General features: G+C 38.6%; 1 protein-coding gene across 7 annotated transcripts in view; it reads left to right on the top strand.

The window, feature by feature from the left end:
* pde2a (phosphodiesterase 2A) overlaps positions 1–16,897 on the top strand; it is a 197,284-nt gene extending 180,387 nt beyond the window's left edge. For all 7 annotated transcript variants that reach the window (XM_088428419.1, XM_088428416.1, XM_088428417.1 and 4 more), the window contains 16 exons: positions 310–373; positions 548–629; positions 1,537–1,711; positions 2,183–2,295; positions 3,355–3,432; positions 3,536–3,658; positions 3,776–3,846; positions 5,300–5,422; positions 5,507–5,594; positions 6,009–6,056; positions 7,680–7,754; positions 7,836–7,935; positions 8,599–8,711; positions 9,393–9,431; positions 9,528–9,634; positions 13,504–16,897. In XM_088428419.1, coding sequence (XP_088284545.1) covers positions 310–373; positions 548–629; positions 1,537–1,711; positions 2,183–2,295; positions 3,355–3,432; positions 3,536–3,658; positions 3,776–3,846; positions 5,300–5,422; positions 5,507–5,594; positions 6,009–6,056; positions 7,680–7,754; positions 7,836–7,935; positions 8,599–8,711; positions 9,393–9,431; positions 9,528–9,634; positions 13,504–13,738 — 1,634 coding nt within the window. In that variant the 3' untranslated portion in view covers positions 13,739–16,897. The remainder of the gene's footprint in view (positions 1–309; positions 374–547; positions 630–1,536; positions 1,712–2,182; positions 2,296–3,354; positions 3,433–3,535; positions 3,659–3,775; positions 3,847–5,299; positions 5,423–5,506; positions 5,595–6,008; positions 6,057–7,679; positions 7,755–7,835; positions 7,936–8,598; positions 8,712–9,392; positions 9,432–9,527; positions 9,635–13,503) is intronic.
* The last annotated feature ends 1,226 nt before the right edge of the window (positions 16,898–18,123 follow it).

The following is an 18,123-nucleotide window of genomic DNA, read 5'->3' as shown; positions in this document are numbered from 1 at the left end:
ATAAGGGCTTTTTAAAAGTGAAGCCTTCACACATTTCAAGTGTCTTCAACAGTAAGCACCGTCCGTACAATTAGTCTTTGCTGAGCCATCAAGATTGCTGTTACAGCAGAATTGATCCATCTGTCCGCGAAACAAACGGCACCTCCTTGCATAGAGCTGTATTGACAATAGAGCTTATCAGCTTTTACAAATGAATCACCGTTACTCATGGTTTTATCTGTCTATATTTATCTACTCCTTTAATTGCTGTAATTTCCCTCTCGTTTTATTTTTATTCCCTCTCATCCTGCCTTTCTTTTATACTTTTAGATGATGTGTCAGTGCTCTTACAGGAAATTATAGTGGAGGCCAGGAACCTCAGTGGTGCAGAGATGTAAGTCAGCGTGTGGGGGACCAGTGTGAACGTCTCCATCTCTTTTGCAAAATGCTATCTTGCCTCATTAAATGAGAGTTCAAAATGACCTGAGATAAAATGGAATAAATGTCATTTTGGCGGCTCTGCACTATGCCGCTCGCCCTTCCCTGAACCTCTCTGTGTGTCTTTCAGCTGTTCAGTGTTCCTGTTGGATCGGCATAGCCATGAGTTGGTGGCCAAGGTGTTTGATGGCGGTGTGGTTAGTGACGAAGAGGTATGTATAACAATCTACTGCCATTTTCAAACTCGCACTTACTGTGCACTTTTGGGACATCAGCGTGGCCCCCCTCGCACAATGTGAGCCTTTCACTTCTGTTTGGCTTCTCAGATAATGACGCATTTCACGTACTTGGTTAATTAGGCATAATTTGCTTCATTTTTACTGGTTAGTGCCATGCAAAAAACATCAATAATAATAATAAGTAAATTTGAGGGCCTAGGGACTAAATCATGAAAAAGTTTTTTGGGTTTTTTTTGTATTCGTATGAGCAAATTCTAATTATTGTAATTATAAATGAAATGTGACGTCTACAGTTAACCCACATTAACTTGGTCAAATGTACAGTATACAGAGCAACCTCTAGATGTGATTTTAATCCATTCCAGAATGTAGTTTGTATCCTGAATCATTTTTATAGTGAATCACATTTTACATGTAAATAGCCTAATTTGTTCCAAGCTTGAAATAAACACCAAATTAAATTTTATAATAGTGCACTGTACTTTTTTCAAAAAATGCAATGTTTGGTAGATATCAGGCAAATGACAGAAAAAATGGTTGTAAACAATCATTTTAATTCCACTTGAACTTTATTTGATTAAAACAAAAGCAAAAAGCTGAAAACTTTTAAAATTTAATTTTCATCAGAACATGTCTTTAAACAGTAGCTTTAAGTTGAGGGTTAGTGGGTAACCCTAACCCTTGAACTTAAATTAAAAAAACTGAAAACCATTAATATGTTAATGTGTGATGCACACATCATCTGCATTTGAAAATAAAATCACTTCTTTCATTGTTTTTACCGACAGCATGTTGAACCTCGTTGCTGGATCGGAAATGACCGAGAGAGAACTGTGGAACAAACGGTTACATGTGTGCATTTGCTTTTGTGTGTGTGCAGAAGGAATTCCGTATCCCAGCAGATCAGGGTATTGCGGGCCATGTGGCAACCACTGGTCAAATCCTAAATATTAAGGACGCCTACTCCCATCCTCTCTTCTACCGCGGTGTAGACGACAGTACCGGTTTCAGGACTCGCAACATCCTCTGTTTCCCCATCAAAGATGAGACCAACGGTAAGATCATCTCCACACTCAGTATAACTCACAGAAGAGTTTTTCTTTTCACATCTGCTCCATTTCATTCAAAGGAAGAAACCCCAATCAGCTGTTTTGATTGATAGATTGTCTTGTAGATATCAGTCTTTTATCCACAGTAGGAATTCATGTTTTTAAAGGTATAGGTGTGCAATCCGGATAACTGATACAAAACTTATGCTTACTGGGCATAATGTAAGAATAATTACGAATATTATAACAGACCGGAATTCCAACAGGAGTTAACAAGGATGATACACTCTGTGTTGTCTTTTTGCATTTATAAGAGCTTCCAAATGCTTGAAAGACTCTTTGACAGGACATTTTGACATTGCTGTCTTTCTGTCATGCTTATGTTCTTCCTTGTATTCATCTTCATTAGTAGCCGTCCTACTCACCTATTCCCATTCATTATCTGACTTTCATCTATTTGTTATCCCTTTTTCCCAGAGGTGATCGGGGTTGCTGAGTTGGTGAATAAAATGAACGGGCCGTGGTTCAACCGCTTTGATGAGGATCTGGCCACAGCTTTCTCCATCTACTGCGGTATTAGTATTGCCCATGTAAGTCTCATCTCACACATGCATCAACTTACTCAACCGCTACTCGGAATTTGGATTCATTCGACTGCAAATGAGTAAGATCCTCTTTGATTGATTGTGTTGGGAAATAAGTTTGCAGTATTTACGCCGTGATCGTGACTGTAAATTAGTATACCTGAGAACATCGATATTGTTTGACAAACCGAAGCAGCTCAAAGGGATCAAAATACTGAGTCGAGTCAGAGTTGAGCGAGAACGGATATCTCCAGGGAAATTTGAGGAGATTCCGGTATGTGATAGAAACAAGCAGCTTTTATGTTGTAATTCAGAGGCTTTGTGGGACTGCTGCAAGCCCAATAAACCCAATCTGATTTAGTTGACAAAGATTATGTTGAAGACAGTTTTTGTTTGCAATAATAAAGATTAGCAGAGAAAAGCTGCGAGAGTGACAATTTGTGACTTAAGAATTTCGTACAGAAGAGAATAGTAAGTATTCTCACATCGCCCCAATACAATCAAATTCATACTCTGAGGAAAATTCAACATTTTAAGCAATTAAATTCTTATCATCTGAATTTCATTATGAATTGAACTTTTGTTTTCTGTCATATTCTCATTTTACATTTTTGTTTTCCATGATATTCTAATTGACAGTATTGAGATGAAGCGGTATCTAATGACAGTAATGATAAAAGCACACATTTTATATCAATGGCTTTAAATGCAGTCAAAATAGATTTTGTAGTTCCACCTTCATATTAAAAACTTTTCTTCCATTTCAATAAGTATTCCGTGAAAGGTCGGCTGGATGTCAAAATAATAAAGGCTCCTTTTTTTTCTAAATTTTCTTGACCACTTGAGAATTCATCTCAGATTGGGATTTTCATCCTACACAAATTGTGGTGGAAGAAATAAGACAAAAAGCAATATGTAGCCTACGATAGATATTTTGAATGTTGTGGACCCTGCTTACTCGCAGTTTCCCCTCATTGCAGATTTTTTTTTTCAATATTTCATCTATTTGTCCGCTTATTTATTTGGGAAGGGGAGGATTTCTAAGCAGATTTGTTTTGTCCTTAGTCACTGCTCTACAAGAAAGTCCACGAAGCACAGTTCAGATCTCACCTGGCCAATGAAATGATGAAATACCACATGAAGGTAAATGTAAATTACATTGCAATCACTCTTCAGTCACTGGGGCTTCGGTTTGATACTTGGTGCTTTTAGTGCAACATCATCAATCAGTGTGTGTATGCTGCAGCTTTCAGAGGACGAGGTGAGTAAACTGCTGGTAGTAGGGATTGAGCCGGTAAAGAAGATTCATCCTTGCTTTGCTGAATTCACCTACACGCCACGCTCGCTACCTGATGAGACCACACCTATGGTAAGCAAAGGGACTCTGGCCATGAAGAACAATTGGCCGTATGAGGCAAAATGAATGGAGGAAGTAGAAGGGCAGGATTTACAGTACAACAATTGATTTTCCTGTGTGTGTCTACAGTGTGTCCTCAGCATGTTTGAAGATATGGGTTTCATCAACATGTACAAGATCGATCGTCAGACTCTTGCCAGGTCAGATGTTCTCTGCACTCAAAATGCAGTAATAGCCTTTTACATGTGGCTTTGTTCTTTATCTTTACTGCACAGATTTACATTTGTTGCTGGCCTTTTTTTTTACATTGTCCTAGGTTTTGACCAGGTCTTATATACTGCAAGGCTCGAAATAAGCAGTTTCACATAGCCGTTTGTGAAATAAATGTTGGACTTTTTGCCTTATCTAAACTCACGGAACTTCTAAACTTCAATTACCAACCGACGGTCCCAAATGATTTTTGAAAACCTACAAGCATATGCCTCTCAAACGAGGATCCCACCGAAGCAGAGTGGCCTGCTGGATGGGGATTCTCAACATCCTCACTTTCATCATCGTGTCCGCCCACCTCGCTCGTGTGTGCCCACGTGCGCAAGGTCCGCCGTAGTGTTGGTGAGGGTTTACAAAGGAGCGGGCAAGCGAGGACCGGCTTCATGTCTAGTGAGCCTAGCCGTGACCTCGCTTGGCAGGATTTGAGAAACTTAGTGCTTGCTGGAAGGCCCTCACAGGCTCATGGGCAACTTGCCTCCGTTGAGAAGGAGGCTGCCATTTAGTGCCGTTGCTTGGGCGGAGGGCACTGGCACTCGCGCTCCCCATGTCTCCAGCACTGGAGGTCGACTCAAGGGGTCATGTTCGCCATTCGATCGGTGTGGTGTACTGAGAAAGAGCCAGGCTCCAGGCTGGGAGGCCCGCTCCTTGCAACATTGTCCCAAAAGGATGCCTTTTCAGACATGAGTGCCACTAACTGAGATAATGGCAAATTTTTAAAAAAATGGCAAAAGGTTGTGCGAACTCCAGGCAAGGCAAGCTACTTAACATTTTGGAACTAAAATGTATGTCCCCCCTGCAACAGAGACAAAGCTAGATGGTTGTCTGAGGTGGCCAAGACCACTCTTTATCACTCTCTGGCTCTCTTCAAAATCTGATTTTTGTGCAGGATTTTTGCATTAGACTTTCAATTAACTGTCAGTTATTTATATTAACTGCATAGTAACATTTAAATGTTAATAAAAAAAAATATTTTATTTTAAGAAACCTTTATTGCGCATGCCACTCGTGGTCACCACTAACTGAGGTAACCCTTAGAAACATTTGTCCGTATACCCCTAAGATGGAAAGCACTGCAGTCCATCACATTATTATTATTACTAGTATTATTTATTTACCAATTTAGCTTTTTTCTAGACAAGAAAATACAGTTTGATGCTATATACAATGTGAATTTAATTAATAAAAAGGTTGAGAATATAAACCTGGAAACCAATTGTACATCACAAAGGGCATTAGGGAGAACAAAGCTGTCAGACTCATTTCCAAGTCAAGTATAAGTAAAAGGAGTACTCAAACAGTCTATACTTTTTTATAGCATTTTTTTTATCTAAAGAGGAGAATCTCACGTCATGTTCTTAACTCATGTTTTACTGTTTTGAATAGGTTTTGTCTAATGGTCAAGAAAGGCTACAGGGACCCGCCCTACCACAATTGGATGCATGCATTCTCTGTCTCCCACTTCTGCTACCTACTGTACAAAAACCTTGGGCTGTCCAACTACCTCGAGTGAGTATCCAACCCTGACCATGAATAAGTAACCCCACTTGTTGCCTGTTGGTAATTGTCTATTTCTCCTGCGTTCATTTTTAGGGATATAGAGATTCTAGCTCTCTTTGTTTCCTGCCTGTGCCATGATCTAGACCATCGCGGTACCAACAATTCTTTCCAAGTGGCCTCGGTGAGGACATATGAGTATGTCAGAACAATCAGTGCAATGACGCACATGGAGGGTTAAAAAGACTAGACCTCCTCAGCATTAGTCATAGAATAAAGTTTCGTAATGCATCTCTAAGTCTAGGCTAATAGTGGGAGTCGAAACAAGAAGTGTTTGTCAGTGATATCCGGTGGGATTGTGTCTCACCTCCATGAGACACAAAATGTCACAATGATTGGAAGCGTGTTTGTCTGTTTCTTTTTTCATCATATACAACCCCCCAGCCACTTCCTATTTCAAGATTCACCTTAAAAGAGGCTCACAGCCCTCAATGAAAGATTTGTTTTTCTGGGGGCAGGATGCTCTTTTTGCTTTTAAATCAATGTAACATATGCGATGAAAGGCTGTGTTTCAATAGTTGACTGTCTCTATTTTCAGCAATCTGTGCTGGCTGCTCTCTACAGCTCAGAGGGATCAGTGATGGAGGTGAGTGCACAGTGAGACTTCAAGTAGCAGATGTGTGTCATATGGAGACCTGTTGCTGTACAGTACACGCTGTGAATGTCAGAATTGGCCAGTTTATTGGACCGATGTTTGGCCGCCGAACCGCCGAGTGCCAAAAACATTTTAAAAACAACTGACTAAGTCTGACTGAACAGTACATTTTGTCCAACACCTCGTCTAGTTAAATCTTCTAAACTTCTGAGAAATGTTTTAACTGATACAGGTACTTGGAGCATGAAAGCATAAACATGGTCTAAATAGGCAGCAAGCATACATACACACAGCCAGGAATAACTAGCTGAGTGCTTGAGCATTACCATGCAGCAGATACATTAGAGAGAAAGTGTTCTTAATGTATTGCAATGAGCAACACTTTTGCCTCAGCTGCACGTGGCTGGGAAGTCAATGTTTGTGCTCTGTTTCAGTCACAGATTCATTAACTGAACTACATAGTACACACAGTCTTGCTCAGCACATTCATTGTGCAGAACTAAAATAAAAAGCCATTTTAACAATAAGTTTATATAGAGGTTTTTGTTTTCTTTTTGCTTTTTAAATATTTTGAATGAATAAATCACTTGCACATAGTGGGCAAAAAGGTGACATAATTCCAGTAACCAATGGGCAAATTGCAGTGACAATCTCGCTCTGAATAACTCTTAACCAGGAAGTTCAAGTTAAATTGTAAGAATAAAAAAGGCTTTATTTAGTAAATTAAGATAAACTAAACATGTTTTACTTGTAATGTATGTGAGTGTTGATAGCTATCACAGGTGAATCTGTTTCAACTTACTGTTTCCCCTCAGAGATAAAAGTGCATGAATCTCAATGGTGTGTGTATGCTCCCTAGTGGACATGATTACTTATTGCAGGCTGGTGCCAAAGGAAGACACCAAGCATTGAGGTGTTGTGATAAATTTATTTTGTCTTAAGCCCATCTACTTAATTTGTATGATTGAGTAATTGAAATGAAGACTTGCTTGTTTAGCTTTGGCTTTGTTGTCTAAGGCCAAGCTGTAGAGAGTACTGTTTAGTTGTGTTTGTTTAGAGATTTGTTTTTACAATTTTGGGAGAAGCAATGTCGGCGGGGTGGGGGCGATGATGACGGGAGTGAGTGAGGGACCGGCGAAAGGCTGACGGAGCGACGGACCCACAATTTTCAGATTGAGAAATGGTGGACATACAATGATAAAAACTAAACAATTCTCAAATTTGCTCAAATGAACAGGAAATGTGACAAGGCAGCTTCTGTGCTTTTCAAACCGTTATTTTGTTTGTATTGTTTTAAATTGTCATGATTAACAGAGGTTACTTGTATTGTGTCTTTTACAATACTTGACAATTCACTATTTTAAAATGTTACTTCAAATACTGTATTGAATTTGGAACAATTTATGATGGTGGCAATTTCCATTATTTGTCAAGGGCATAACTGTTTAAAACAACAGCAAACTGAAAGTTGTCTTGTTATTGTGTATTCTGTGACATCTTGTGGTAAAAAAAAAATTCACTTTCAGCAGTGTGTTTTTTTTTTCCTTTTCATTCTTTATCATGTGATTCAACAGTTGTTGTTTTTTGTTTGTTTGTTTGTTTTTACCCTGACAGAGACATCATTTTGCCCAGGCCATCGCCATTTTGAACACTCAAGGCTGCAACATTTTTGAGAAGTTCTCCAGAAAGGTGCCATCGAAAAATAATGACTTTTACCTGTATCTCCTCTTACTGTTATTTACTTGCTGTGTCATATATTGCTCACTTCAGGATTATCAGCGCATGCTTGATTTGATGAGGGATATCATTCTGGCTACTGACCTGGCTCATCACCTTCGCATATTTAGGGACTTACAGAAGATGGCTGATGGTTGGTACCAGATGGTGGGAGATGTGGCATCATCATCATCAAATATCAATTAAATCTATCCGAACAATAACAAAAATGTAACCGCATTATACACACGTATATTTTATAGACGTATACTGTAGATGAAATACACTTTTTAATTACTTCCCAATTTAGTACACTATAAAGTGAAACACTTTCCCATTCCACTGATATTCTGCTTGAGGAAGCAGTCACTTACTGTAGCTTGCATAATATAATTGGCTATTACCTCTTGATCAGTGGTGTGTTACGAGTATATGCACTCACTTAAAAGTCATTCTGGCCAATTGTCCACAAAATAGAGTCTATTTTGAGCTGCCCCGGCAATTCAAGGACATTAAAAACTTTGACTGAGTGCCTGTCAGTCATTGACATAAAGTTCAGATTTTTTTCCTTGACATTTTTTTACTGCACAAACTTCACTCTGGAAATATGCATAATGTGATACTACACAGCCTTGTCCTACAAAGCAATACAGAGAACGGAATATACTTGATTTTGCAATTTTGGAAGTCATTGCATCTCATTTCAATCTTATGTTGGAGATAATTTGGTGACGTGTGTGTGTGTGTGTGTGTGTGTGTGTGTGTGTGTGTGTGTGTGTGTGTGTGTGTGTGTGTGTGTGTGCGTTGATGTATTCAGATGGCTATGATCCTAAAAGCAGTACCCATCGCTCTATGTTGCTGTGCTTGCTGATGACATCGTGTGACCTGTCAGACCAAACCAAGGGCTGGAAAACAACTCGCAAGATTGCTGTCAGTTCTTATTCTTTATCATTTGTAATGAATGTACCGTAATGAGTTCAAGCACAATACAGTTACAGTATATTTACACCGTTATATTTGGACTGATAAGAGTCCTAGAAGTTACTCGCATTAAGGAAGAATGAACAGCAGGTGTTGCTAGCACATTGCTTCAACATTCTGTAATCGAACATTCCTTAAGTTTTACAAGCCCCCATTGCTCAAACTGCAACAAGAACCCGTTTCTGACACAATAGAGATTATAAACTGCTTAGTTGTGTACAAGGACATGGTCCTTTATTTCAAGGGAATTGTAATGAACGGAAATGAATGTAGGATTACTGGTATGTTTAATCTTGCGCTGCCCCCTTTTCAACACCAAATCCCTGACCTCGAGTCCCAAAAGACCTCAAATGTTGGCTTTCACATGTAATTCAGGCTTTCGCTGTGACCAGTTGTCAAACACTGAATAAGTCCTTACTTGTTGAATGATGTGACATTTTATTTTAGCATCAGTTTATGTTGACTACTTCTTAAATCCATTGAACTGATATTAAAACTGAAATAAAATTATTCCACAGTGACTGCAATAAATAAATAAGCGTGTTTTTGTTTTTTTAAACACGCTATTAAGTATCTGGTAAATAAGTGCGCTGCATGAACAATGACACGTCACTCTTGTGTTGTCTATAGGAACTTATCTATAAAGAGTTCTTCTCTCAAGGAGATCTGGTATGTACCCTACCCTGAGACAGTTTTATTACATTTATCAGGTGTTTCCAGGCTGTGTGTTTTAACGCAATAAATATCGTGTGTGTTTGTGTGTAGGAAAAAGCCATGGGGAACAGGCCCAGTGAGATGATGGACAGGGAAAAAGCTTACATCCCAGAACTACAGATCAGCTTCATGGAGCATATCGCCATGCCAATTTACAAGTATGTATCAAACTAATTTATTTTATGAAGCACTTTGTGCATTGCTTAATATTTAATGAAAATAAGGGTCTCCCACTACCTGGGACATATTGTGACCAAAATTCATCCTATGAATATTTGTTCAAGCACTTTGACAAAAAAAAAAAAAAAAACTCAAACACGTTATATGGCCATAAAATTTACATTTGCTATTGCTTTAAATTAAGTAGAATATCAACAATTCCTGTTTCATACCTCATCCTAATCAATCAAACATGAATATTCTGCTAAAATAGAATAAGCTGTGTCCATACATTAGAAAAGCACAACAGATAAGAAACTGAATCATGATGTATTGTGTCATACCATTGATATTATGGAGACTTTTGCTGTTCGATTGTTTGTCAGCAGAACGGGGGCAAGCAAATTTTGAACTTGTTCATAATTACTAAGCTATTGTACTTGTTAATTATCCTGCTATTGAACCTGTTCAAAATTTGCTTGTGCCCATTCTGTAAGATTTTTGAACATGTTCATAATGTCTTTGCAATGAGCAGTACAGGTAACCGTCAAGCTAACGTTTGGCAGATGTTTGCAACCTTAAACGAACCCTGGCAAGATTGCAACATCTGCTACTTTTGCTGACAAGAACGTTTGCCTCGGTGGGATAGAGGCTTTCACATACACAATTTCCCCACTGATCAGGGTCAACGTAGCAATCTCCACTGTATACTATTAGCATACAACAATTTATTTCAGAGTTGTGCATTTGCAGAGGTGGGCATTTTATAAATGTTTTTGCTGGTTCGTCAGTTGTCGGTGCCCTGTTCCTCCTTATGCTATCGTCATTCCACCATTTTTTCAAGCTGCAAATTGTAATTGTCAGACCATCACTCACCTTGGCATCATTGCATCATACAGCTTAGCCTGATACTGATGGCAAAAGCTAAACTTTACACTCTTCACTTCAATAACTCAAATTTAGCAAACAAGTTTAAGCCAGAATAATCTAATCAGACACCACATCTAGTGTGCTTTCCCTAGGCACTAGTCTGCAATAACTAATCAAGCCCACGGTTGTGACTCACGCAGAGTTATCTCTGAAAATATTTTTTTCAGAAACAACTTTGTTTTATTTTCATAAAAGAATTTGATAAATGCCATCTGTCACAAGTACAAAGCACGGCTTTTGATGGACTTAATTTAGTAGATAATGCAGTTTTTATTTCTTACTTTCTAACTTGGATTTCCGAGCTAAGAGCCAATCAAAGTGTCACTCTGCTCATTCGTTACAGGAACATCACTTTTTTGCCCATAGAAAGACATCACAGATTGCTTTACTCAACTTTGAGAAAGTGGTTTATTCTTTCAAATCATACTTTTTATAGCTTAATACTTAATTCTAAACATCACTGTTTACTTTAGGCCTGTACAATGAATGCATTTAGCAAGACTGTGTACAGTATGCATTTCAGTAAATTAAGCCATGACTGAAACACAGGGTCGCGGAGTTCTACCCCAGGGGTGAGAATGAAGGCACCAAAAAAGGCATTTTACTGACATTAAAATGTATTACTATGTCAAGAGGCCACATTCACTAAGAGCCATTTCTCCTATTATATCAGTCCCTTGGGAAACCAGTATTCATAACAACAGTTCCACCCATGGGTGAATAATTTCCTACTGACATTGATTGTCCAGCTACGTGCTCCCAAACTCACATGATCACCACTTCTGCATTTGCTACAGTAAGATGTTGTCAGTAATAAATGAACCATTGCTGTTTACATGGCTGACTCAGCGCAAAATCGCTCCTCTTTTACTCCAGAATCAAAACTAAGCTAAAAGACGTGGATAACACCACGTGTATTTAACTCTTGCATCAGGCCTTTCACAAGTCATATCTGCTCGAGCGGGACTGGTGCTGAGAGTGCGGAATAAGCAAGGAATGCTTAAAAATGCATCAATGAAGGAAAATAACACTTTTGGGGCACTTGCGGAGAGAAATCCACATTATAGCACGATTAAACTCTTCAAAAAGTTAAACTCCCATGATACAGACAAAGAGGAGTCTATTACTAAAGAAGTGTTAAGGTGCCAAGGGTGTCTCATTCTCACTTCATGAGAAATCTCATATAAATGAAGTGAAAGGTTCATTGTTCAAAGGCAGGTGGTTACTGAACAGCAAAACGTTATGCTTATTTTCCATAACACAACCAAATTAAGGCACTTTGTAAATTATAATAAATTCAGGAAAGCCTTAATAAAACTAGAAAAATTTCTCCACTTGCTCAATCTAAACTAATTTTGCTTCCGTATGCTTACTTATTAAAATGCATGAGCCAATCCAGAAGTTATCAAGTGAGTCGCATTGTGATTGTGTACAATAAGGCATTTCTAGTTAAAACACATGGCGTGTGCGTAATTGACATGCAGCATCTTAATCCCCAGTATCAAGCGAGCGCCAAAGTAAAATGTGAACACAGTAGAGTGTTTATTGCCAAATATCTGGATAATTTCTCAAAGCTTGGCAGAATAAACCGAAGAGGGGAATAAACGTTGGATTCACATTTGTTTTAAAGGAAGCTTATTTTGGCTCTGATTCAGTTGGCTTAGTACTCCAACCTTCGTCTGCCAACACATGAACCCGATCAGTTTGACGATCAACTGGGATTTGGATTCAAACCTTGCTGCCCTCAAGTGGCCAAATATATTTATAGCAGGTGGCGCTGCACTTATGACTGCAACGTTTGGCTCCGTACTTGGTTTAGTACAGTACATAATACTGCACAGGTCAGTAACATCCAAGTTACAAAGAAAATGCTTTATAGCCACTATAAAACGCATACTGAGAAGAGTGCAATATTTTTCTTCCCTCATTGAGGTAAACAACGCAGTGGTGGAAGGTTTTCTTTTTTCTTTTTCTTTTTTTTTTTTTTGGGGGGGGGGGGGGGGTCAATAACTAGTTAAAGCATTGATTTTATGAAGACTTTTACCTTAGCTTTACACCTTGGATTTGAAAATATGTATTCTATACTCTCTACCTAGTATTTTGTCAAAATAGTCTTGTTTTGTCCAAAATCTGTGGATGACACCAGAAGTTGGTAGAGTTGCCAAAAATTGTACTACAGTACGAGTGCTTTAACGGTCGTATAATATGACTCCGGTAAAAGTGAAACATTTTCCTAATATTTATTGAATCTGTTTTCTGAGTTTGTTCATGTGTCGTTCCTAATCTAAGTCATAAATTGGTCGTTACCTGAGCGCTTAGCATCTGACAGCATTTTCAGTCTAAAGCAAGAGATAAAAATGGCCACTCCTGAGATTAATAAAAACGGATGGGTTTTGCTACTTAATTCATATTCCACAATATTAATCAGAATACTGTGTGTTGCTCATGGTAGTGTGTTGAACAAATTATTGGAAATATTACTTTTACTTGACTTCCCTTTTAAGTTATTTCATTGAATTTACTTTGTTTTTGCATGAGCATATGAGTTGAGTCAGTAGTTATTGAATTTGAAGTCTGTCTCAATAAGGAAATCCCCCAAAAAATCTCATTTTGATATCACTAGAGCCACAATAGTGTCAGTAATACAGTACAGTATATTGGTGTGAACACCTCTGACATTAAAATCAAGTATTTTGTTGAAAAGGTGGATTTTTTTTATCTTTTTTTTTTTGCGCTCTTGTTTTGCATCACAGGAGATAGTACAAGCATACCTATACCTAACAACGTGCCCACTTAGGCGGTAAGGGGCATTAAATATATTCCACTATCAAATTAATCTCAGTTACTCTTAAGTGGACCAATGAAAATGCTTTTAATGATGCGGACGCTTCACTTAACCTTTGAACCTGACATCTTTAATTCATTGTGTTTTTATTAGGTTGCTGTCTGAACTATTTCCTGGGGCCACTGAGCTCTACGAGAGAGTGGCAGCGAATCGAGAGCAGTGGACCAAAGTGTCCCACAAGTTCACCATCCGGGGGTTGCCTAGCAACAACAGCCTAGACTTCTTGGACCAGGAATATGAGTTACTGCAGTCCCAGGGCGCTTTCGGGAGTGACCACCTCTGCCTTAACGGCTGCCTTGACGATTGCGAAGGGGGCCATGGCCAGTGACACCAGTAGCCCGTAAGGGTGGTGAAGTTTTTTTGAAGTTCAATTGAGAGGCTGAGGACACTTTTTAGCGGCCTCAAAATTGGGCATGCTCGAGCTTTGCAGCCATGCAGGGCGGACAGGACAACATTTTCATCAAATCCAACAAGTTAATCACTCTGAAACGTCTGCAGTGGTTTTCAGGATCACATGCTCCATTTTGCTCGTGTCCCCTGTTCACAAGCACAGAAGGTGTTGCAGTGACAACTGGAGCAAGATGATTTTCAAGTTCATACGTGCAGTACTCATCCTGATTAAGATTGTACAAACACATTGACACACATGAATATCTTTACGCAAACCTTCTGGGGCACGTGTGTTGTCATGTAAACATAATATAAAGTGCTTCTCATTTGAGTGACACGTTCCATGATGGTGAATATTGATTTGACTAGCCGAGTGTCGTTCACACACGAGCAGCTGCCGTCAACTTAAGAATGCTTGTGATGTCTTGTTCCGTTTTTATGTCACGATTAATTTATTCAAAATGACAATGCGGTCCCATGTTTCCATGGTAATAAGAATATTTTTGTATTTAAGAATTCAAATTACAAAGTACAGTATTTCATACGGACGGAATTTGCTTTGACTTCTTAGCCTTTGAACAGAACAGTTTGACAATCACTCCTACTGTTACACCATACAAAAAAGTCCAAATTCAAACCCACACAGCTACTTTAATATAGTCTTCACCACTCACTTGCCAACATTTTTGTTACTATCCTCACAGAACCACTAGAGGTGAAGAAAGTGAAGCCCTTTAAACGATCCATCCCACCTGTTGTATAAATGAGCCAAAGTTGAGCGTGCTCCACCAAGTGTGTCATATGGATCTGCCTTATTGTGCATCTTTGCTGCCTTTCTTAGAGCTTTGAATATATACCAACTGAAATAAAAGAGCCGGTTTATTATTGTGTATTTGTTATAGACATAGCTTGACTATCTGTGTGTTGACTGAAGGACCACCACACTCAGACAATGTATATTTGTGAAATAACCTTTGTACAGTAAAGACCTCAGTTGTTGTCATTTCACCTGATTGGTTTGAAATATGAATCAACCATTTGGTAATTATTACTGGCCAAGTGTTGCCAGTGTAAAGGAAAAAGGAATCAGAGATGTAGCCATCAATGACATTATTCCCAAAGGAAAAGTTTGAAAGGTTGTTTTTTTTTCAGCTCTCAGATTGTGCCTCATTTAGAAACGTTGAGAGTTTTGTTAAACGTTGCACCACCTATACCTTGTTTTGAATAGGAAATGCTGCAGCTTTTGTCAAGCCAACCACTAAGTTACACAACATAACTATCTGTAATGGTGAACACTGTATGTAGGCTGTGTGTGCGTGGATAGGAGCAAATTCATGACCAATTGAGTGCATGAAAAGAGCTGCTGTGTGGGTAGCAGGGAGAGAGGGAGGGAGAATCCAATTAGGCTCGTGCGGTCTTTTTGGCGTATTTAAAATGATATCATCATCTCCCTGATAATGCCTGCAGGAGTGAAGAAAAGTATAGAATAATGCAATCAGGGTATATAAGTGTACTGTTTGTCTTTGTGTGTCATGGGCAGTTACGTTGGTGTATTTTACTTATAATGGAATACAGCATGGGATGACTGCCTTGGCCCGAGTCTTTTCTACTAAAATCTTTTCAAAGGGCATATACTGTACTACATGTTTTTACAGTTACTACCCCACTCAAACATTCTTTTGCATTGTTCTATACCATGTAAGTTCATTTGAAGCTACTATGTCACATATACCTGCCTTTTCATGTGCAATATGAAGTGTCTGCCTGTCTGAAAATGTAATTTCCCTTGCCTCTTGTTAATTTATGTTCAAAGGTTTTAAGTTTTTCGAGGTTTTTGAAAGAAGAGTCTGTGAAGCGTAACTGTTTTTATCCCAGAATGCCTCAGAAAGTCAGGATCTCACTATTGTGCGGCTTTTACAGAGTCCGGGATATTTCTGCCAGGTAAAGAATTTGGATTCCTTGGCCTAGTTTCGGAGTCAAAAGCAAAATTAAGTAATCATTCTCTAATCATGAGGTAGTGATGTGGGCTATTTTATGTCAAACATTTTTGTTTCTGTTACATAATTGCCAGCTTTGAAATGTTATTTCAGTGTTTGAAGCCAGTTTTTATGTCTCAGTCACAAAGCAACATGACTCAGTGATAAGGCCTTTGTAATACAGTGTTCCCTCGTCATTCATGATTAATGTCATTCCCCACGGACAGTGTACGTACATAAAGTGTATGAAGTGTGTTAAACAAAACATTTGTCACCCTTCTTTCCCATGCCCAGTGATCTAACCATAGTACGGAAGCCAAACAGGAATGTGTCTCTTTTTGGGCACAAACAAACTTTTTTTCTTTTACAGCAGATAAGTGCATCAGATGGGCCACCAGCATCGCGAGAGCCCGAGAGAGCCTAAGTTGTTGCCAAAACTGACTTGTATAATGCCACGACTCTATAGAAATTGAACGATGAGCAGTGGTCTAGTTTTAAGCAACAGTGCCTTCATTTGCAGCTGAACAAGATCAAGTACTGAAAGGCTGTCAGACTGCTTTAGACTCCACGTTAGGACTATGCATGGAAGTGTTATTGCAGTACATCTGGTAGGCGCTGCTGGAAATTGATGGTCTTTTGAAAAAAAAAAAAAAAAAAAGACGCACAGAAGCCACAAAAAGTGACACACGAAGTGGCGAGGGAACACTGTATTCATGACTTACATGGTAACACTGGTAAATTATTGCTGTAAATAGGAAGGTTTGAAGGCTATGTATTATTACAATAGGACATTTTCTATGTAATTAAAGTGCTTCTTTTGAGTCCCCATCCCCCAAGTCCGCCAATCAGAACTTCAGAGTCAGGAGAAAACAAAGCTATATGTACTCTGGCTTTCTGATAATTTAGCACAAACAGAAACCCAATGTAATCTGATACCGTTGTAATCTGATACCGTTAAGATTTGTTATTGGGTATCATTTGTTTCTTTGTTTTGTAAAGTCTGAGAGCCTGGGCTATAGCTTCACTTTCACTGAACAAAAGTCATATTTGGGAAAAGAAAAAAAGACAGATGACATTTGTTTGGTTCATTTGTGGAATAAATGTGATGAAAGGCGTCAACATTACTGTCTCCAAATGTTTTGCGGATATTTTTTTTATTTTTGAAGTGTCTTGCATTAATTTCGATATTCAGTTTCAGTTCTAATAGACTTGTCGAAAAAAATCGGATGCAAAAGGGATAACTTAATTGGATACGCAAAAGACAAATACATTTGAATAGATATATATTTTTTATTTATTTTAAACCAGGCTTCAATGTTATTATAATTTCAGTGGAATGGTCAATAATGAACACGGTCGGAACGACTCGGACCGTGTTTTTAAAAACACAGAAGGGGCAGGCATCCCATTTGTAAAAGTCTACATGTCAGTTGTATTACAAAACTAATGAACGTCCGTCATAGCCACAGCCAAGTCAAAAGTGGACCACAATTACGTTTTGTTAGAAAGAAGCACCTGTCATGATGAAGAAAATGCGCAATCAGTTCCGGTAATTAAAACGTTTTTTTGTTCGTTTGTTTTTTACCCAAGGCATATAATTACGAACAAATAAATGTGTAGTTTAAGGTAGAGTAATGAACAAAGTGCTAAAAGCGTTAGCAACATAAAAACAGCCTCAGTGCGAGTTTCTGTTAAAAGATTTTAACAGCAGAAACGTGTACATTAGGCTGTCACACAACATAACGTAATCCCTGCAAAATTATTCTTAGAGGCAACAGCCAAACATTCTGTAGATTGAGGCGATTGTCGGGGGATATCTGCTTCTCTAAATCTTTCGCTATAATTCCGTACGTTTGACCGTCACGTCCCTCTGTGACGCTACTCGGCTCTGCCCGTTTTTCCCGACCATTATCAAACACTAACGCCCCAAACGTAGTTGAATACGCGTCTTTAAGGTTATGTCGTGATCTAGGCAGGTTGATAGACAAACCTGACAAAGGAGCACTGTTGGCTGTTTTCAAAGTAGAAGTAAAAAAAAAAAAAAAGTGGTTAGAAAATAAATTTTGTAAAAGCAGATTTACAAATGCCTGAAAAGGGTTACCGGAACAGTATTTCGAACTTCCCACAACAGCTCATTTGTTTAATAATAATGTGAAATCTTTCAAATTACCACAATACTGCAGAGCTGCAGATGTAACGCAAGGAATTTGTGTAATAATGCATGTAATAAATGAATTTTAAAAAAAACGTCAGATGAAAGCTATCAAGAGCGTTTGAATGCATCTAAAACCGTAACAACATTCTTAGTCGCAAACGACGTACCGTATGTTGGCTGCAATTCTCGCGA

The sequence above is a fragment of the Hippichthys cyanospilos genome, chromosome 11 (assembly GCF_059441005.1).
Source record: "Hippichthys cyanospilos isolate Australia breed blue-spotted pipefish chromosome 11, RoL_Hcya_1.0, whole genome shotgun sequence".
NCBI lineage: Eukaryota > Metazoa > Chordata > Actinopteri > Syngnathiformes > Syngnathidae > Hippichthys > Hippichthys cyanospilos.
This window is presented reverse-complemented; position numbering and strand designations above follow the sequence as displayed.